Source organism: Lygodium microphyllum, chromosome 24 (genome assembly GCF_053477565.2).
Source record: "Lygodium microphyllum isolate KBCC chromosome 24, Lygodium_microphyllum_v1.1.10, whole genome shotgun sequence".
Lineage (NCBI taxonomy): Eukaryota > Viridiplantae > Streptophyta > Polypodiopsida > Schizaeales > Lygodiaceae > Lygodium > Lygodium microphyllum.
The window spans coordinates 59,159,772-59,165,771 of record NC_141158.1 but is presented as its reverse complement, the minus strand read 5'-3'; the positions used below and the strand labels follow the sequence as shown (position 1 = coordinate 59,165,771).

Here is a 6,000-nt window from a genome sequence, read left to right as displayed (position 1 = left end):
CTCCTCCTCAAGATCAGCTATAATATCGATTGTTGCATGTCTTCCATGATGTGTTATCCTTATCTGTTGGTCATACTGTGTGATAAGTCACTGGATGTCATCTGGGTACCTTGCTACATTAAGCTCGAGGTCATTCTCATTTGAACTAGTACCTACCATGGTGGTTGTCTCTTGACCACTAGTATTTCTATGAGGTTGACTAGGCCGACTAAAGATATGTCTCTAATCTCTCACCATGGGTGAGCTTTTGGCTCTTGTTTATTCGAATGTATGTGGTCCCATGCCCTATCAATTGCTAGGTGGTGTGAAGTACTTTGTCACATTCATTGATGATTACTCACATAAGGCCTAGACTTACCCTATTAAGTAGGAATCAGATGTCTTATCTATCTTTTAATGTTGGCTTGTTGTTGAGAATCAATCTGGGTATAGGCAAAAATGCATAAGGGGTGAGTAGGTCTCAAAAGCTTTTGAACAGTTTTGAGATGAGCAAGGTATTAAGCATTAGTTGACCGCCCCTTACACCCCTCCCCAGAATGGTATTACTGTGAACACATGAACAAGACCATTTAAGAGAGAGCCTAGTGAGGCAGGCTTACAACAACACTTTTGGGTTGAGGCAATTATTACTATCATACACTTAATTACCCGATCCCCTTGCATTGCTATTGATTACCAAGTTACAGAGGAGGTATGTAGTACTAGGAAACCTCCATTATATGCTCATTTGTGCATCTTTGGTTGTGAGGCATTCGGCCATGTTCCCAAAGACAAGTGCAATAAGCTAGATCCTAAGTCCATAAAATGCATTTTTCTTGGTTATGGGGATGTAGACGAGATGGGCTATTGCCTATGGTATTCGCAAGCTTGCAAGGTTATCCGTAGCCATGATGTCATTTTCCATGAGAAAAAAATGCATGAGCAACTTGTGTAGGTGGTTGAGGTATGCAAGGCGATCTTACAAGAGTCTCCTACTCCCATATAGCTAACTAGACACCTGCAAACAGCTGATGCTCCAGTGGCATAGGCCTCGCCTATTGTGCACAATTAGCTTGCTTTTCTTAAGCACTTTACGCTCTCCATGGATTATGTTATTGTGATAGATGTAGATGAGCCTCTCTCTTATGATGAGGCCATGCACAAAGATGATAATCACTCATAAAACAGGGCTATGTAGTTGAAGTTTGACACCTTATAGACTAACCATATGTGGGATTTGGTTCCTTTGCCTAATGGCAAGAAGGCATTGCAAATGGGTATACAAGTTGAAAAACATCCCTCGAGGCCCTAAGCCTACTTAAAAGGCCTAATTAGTAGCTAAAGGTTTCAAGAAGGAATACGTTATTGACTTCGATGAAGTCTTTTCTCCTATGGTCAAAATAACAACCCTATGCTTAGTACTAGGATTGGTTGCTTAGCTAGATTTGGACCTCTATCAAATGGATGCAAAGATAGATTTTTCACATGGGGATTTGCATGATGAGATCTATATACAACAACCTAAGGGCTTTGAAGAAAAAGGCATCATTCCAAACACACATAAAACATGACTAAGCAAGTGCAGTACTATTGTGCATGCAAGGCAACTGACCTTCATCAAGGTGTGTGTGTGTGTGTGTGTGTGTGTGAGAGAGAGAGAGAGAGAGAGAGAGAGAGAGAGAGAGAGAGAGAGAGAGAGAGAGAGAGAGAGAGAGAGAGAGAGAGAGAGAGAGAGAGAGAGAGAGAGAGAGAGAGAGAGAGAGAGAGAGAGAGAGAGAGAGAGAGAGTCTTTGACACCTGACATCTAAGCCCTTGCCTTCCCAAGCTCATGGTCAACCATATGGTTGTCGACACATAGCAATCCCATCCTTATCTCAAAATCTTTATTGCCCTCATCTCAAACTCTTCATTGGCTTGGACCAACTTCTGAGGGATGCATGTCCAACACATGTGGATCCCTCAACGTACCTTTTGGACTTGGACCAACTTCTTAGGGTGCAATTTGTCATTTTCAATATGCATCCCTATGGTGCATCTCCTTGTGTTGCCTCCTCGTAGCTTTTCTCCTAGGCTTGCTAAGGTACAAATTTTCCCTCCTTCAAACTCGCAAATCATGGCAACACCGAGGATCATTGGAGACCGAACAGTAGCAACAACATTGTGTTTTGACAAGCATGCAATAACTCCTTTGTTTACCTATTGGTGGCAACAATATACTATTATAATTGATGGATCTCATTAACCAAACATTGATCATACATGGTAGATTTAGAAAACACCCAAGCACACATATGCACACACTATCAAAAATAAGCTTGAGTTACATTGTGTGTGTGTGCATGCATTATAAACAATGTTTGATTATGCATTAGATTTTGTGCATCTCGTTTTTTAAGTGTTGAACATAATCTTTGAGTTTCATTATATGAATATTTGCTCTTTTTTGGTTCCTTTTAATATGTATGTGCGGGTATATATGTGCACGTGCATGTGTGCATGATCCTCTAAATGTGCACCTACATCTCTATGCATGCAAGGGTTTAGCATAAGAAGCCAAAACTTATACATTTAGTTTAAGTATGTAAAGCACAATGCAAGCCAAACCCCCTTCATGTTTTACCATCAAAGGGAAGAACTTGCATTATCCCAAAAAGCAAAGCTACTAAGCATAACCAAGTGAACAATGATGGAAGTATATGTAGAGAATAGTTGACAATGATGGGCTAAACAAGTGACACTAAAGGATGTGTTGATGAAGATAGAAGGATAAATTGTTTAATCATCACAAAACCTGTGTTCAATATCTAAGGGTTTGTATTGTAGCTTCAAATAGTTAAGAAAAATACATCATCATGCGATTAGTGGGCTTGGCTGGCAATATATCTAGTCTTACGTTGAGAATAGGTCATGCATGTGTGAGAAAGGGAGCATTTGATTAAGTATACACAAGTATGGAAGTGAACACTTTATTTGACATGGTTGACAATGATAAGAATGTGCTTTTATTACTACATGTGTAGATTGAAGCTTTTTAGATTTGTCATTTTAAACCAATGGGTAGATGTGCATTTATAATTCTCACATACATAACTTTGTGAAGGAGGCAAAACTATTTCATGACTTTAACGAGGGTCAAAATTAGTTTGCAAAATTACAAGAGGTCGAGTCTAATATGGTTGATTTATAAAGCTTGTGATGTGAGGCTCAAGAGAAAGATAATGTTAAGCTTCGAGAAGACATTCAAGTGTTAGTGGTGATGACATACATTAGTATACATCCAACAATAATAATGTTTTGCTTGGAGAGGGCATTGCAAGTATTAGTATGCTCTTTCTAAGTGATTAGATGTAAATAATACTACTTAGAAAATACTCTATTGAAGCAAGACCAAATTACGATATTGTAAAAGTCCATTTCATATCACTGAGCAACACTTACATGCCATATTAGAGACTCGAAACTATTTTTAATGCCCAAAAAATGGTTACACATATATAAACTTAGGTGTAACACTTTGTAATAATGGTATGGAGCCAAAATTATGCTATTTTGATGTCTTTATTATTCTCTCACCTTCTAACAAAAAAGGTTCCTTAATGTCAGAACATTCTAATGAGTTTGTGAGAAAGGAAGCCTCGTTTGCATAGGCCACACACACACACACACACACACACACACACACACACACACACACACACACACACACACACACACACACACACACACACACACACACACACACACACACACACACACACACACACACACACACACACACACACACACACACACACACACACACACACACACACACACACACACACACACACACACACACACACACACACACACACACACACACACACACACACACACACACACACACACACACACACACACACACACAGAGAGAGAGAGAGAGAGAGAGAGAGAGAGAGAGAGAGAGAGAGAGAGAGAGAGAGAGAGAGAGAGAGAGAGAGAGAGAGAGAGAGAGAGAGAGAGAGAGAGAGAGAGAGAGAGAGAGAGAGAGAGAGAGAGAGAGCACTACATAAATGACTTTGGGATGAAAGATGCTGAAGATGGGGTGGCTACATGGTAAGGTTGTGTAGTTTGAGGGCTAGCTCCGATTGACATGCAAAATATACTATGTAGCTACTCTCTTGCTGACCATCCACATGTGGGTGAATGCGTTTCCACTTTGTGACATGTGGCAAACTTGTGGGTATCCACTAACATTGTCTTGGAGCCCTCTGCCTGCTCTTCTTGGAGGCACAGAGGCCATGCAACTCTATGTAAGCATGCTCAACCTATAGGATATTCTTAGGCTAGATAATCATCAGATAATCCTCAAATCAGGCCCATGGTCAACTTTTAGAATATCTTTGGGCCGATTCTAACAAACTTGAAGAGTTAAGTGAAGATGCACTATTGGAGAACCATTAAAGTTCACGTGGTTGACCATGTAGTTATCACTCAGCTGACCATTTGACTTGGATTTGCAAGGGTTTACAACTCACACCTTACTCGCTTCCCTATGTTCGTAAAAACAGAAAGCAAGTGAGGGGTAGGCTTGTGAGCTTTGCAATGATACTGACCATGTGAAGTGCGGTTATTAGGCCATTTAATTCAAAAAAATGCAAAGCAAGCGAGGCGTAGCCTTGTGAGCTTCGCAATGATGCCAACCGTGCAAAGCACAGTTAGTGGGCTTGGCTAGCAACACTAGCCAGGCCAGTTAGTAGTTATAGAATGGGGATAAATTGTTCGAAGTGCTTAGAGTGATGTTGAATATGAAAACAATTTTCTCTCATACATTTGACATGTGTAATCACACTCCAAACATTCGGTGATTTGGATCTCATATGCAACCAGTGTATACTTTTAGCTTACAATTGGGTACGTTATTAATAAACTCGATTTTTTTCCCCAAAAACGTGAAAACACTTTCAATGAAAGATTGAAGAGAGAACATTCTTATATATTTGAATTTTTTTTCGAAGGTTTCCTCACCTCGTGTGTTACTGATTATCCATTAGCCTGCATGACTCGTGACATTTTGTCTTGAAAAGACGAAGCTGCATTGGCCTTCATAACTGAGAAGACCAAGCTGCAGGTGATAATCCATGGCGGAATAGCACAGACGAACTGGTGGCGAGTATGTGTATTTGATCTGATGTAGGGGAGGAGGTAGCTGATAATCAAATGGCAATCAGGAGAGTGTGCTCATTGAAGTTCGCCCATTCTCCAAGTTGGACAAATTTCGCGAAGTTTTCCACCCTCCCTCGGAACGAGATCCCTGAAATGAAGGAGCAAACAGACATTTTTGATCGTGCCTTTAAACAAAAGCAGGTTTCACTTCACCTTACAAGCCGTTGTTTGTGCCATTGCCTCATGTGACAGGGGAATTCTGATCTGAATTTTATATGTCTCATTGATCAGAGAGACAGGGCGGCATGGCTTATGTCTGCTGATGATCCACTACTTGATCTTGTGACAGAGAATCTTCTGGATCGCTTGGAGGTGGGTTTCGGTGAGCTTTTTCGATGAAACAAGAAAAATGACCTCTTTTAAGACCCTAAACATATGCATTCGCCTTTATTGTCTGTTTTTCTGTTGGAACGTAAGTTTTTAAAAATATGAAATGATGTATACCTAGTGTCTTTTCAACAATTTGATGCTCTCATATTTTTCCAATACAAAATCTGATGTTCTTACTATTAGCAGACGTGTGTGTCTTATATGGTCATCTCCTGCCTATGGGCTTTAGTCTAAGTGAGATGAGGACATTAGGAGCTCCAATAGTCTTGCCCATCAGATTATTTGTCCCAAACACTTTAGGTGGAGATTCTTCTTGCATTTGTCACCAAGTAACCTGCTTTCCTTCATTCCGGGTTGGCATTTATTGCAGTGGGGCAGAGTGGATATTATCTCGGGCATGGACAGCATTTATTGCCTCATTTATAGCATGGGCAGCATTTTATGCAGCTCTAACCTGCATTAATGGCCAGTTGCATCAGCTTTGGC

The 6,000-nt window shown here is 40.4% G+C and overlaps 1 protein-coding gene across 1 annotated transcript in view; it reads left to right on the top strand.

Annotated features, from left to right (window-relative positions):
* The first annotated feature begins 4,960 nt into the window (after positions 1–4,960).
* Positions 4,961–6,000, top strand: part of LOC148015138 (S-adenosyl-L-methionine-dependent methyltransferases superfamily protein) — a 133,535-nt gene continuing 132,495 nt past the window's right edge. Inside the window, exons 1-2 of the mRNA XM_087665825.1 lie at positions 4,961–5,325; positions 5,416–5,496. Of these exons, the coding sequence (XP_087521951.1) occupies positions 5,179–5,325; positions 5,416–5,496 (228 nt within the window). The 5' untranslated portion in view covers positions 4,961–5,178. The remainder of the gene's footprint in view (positions 5,326–5,415; positions 5,497–6,000) is intronic.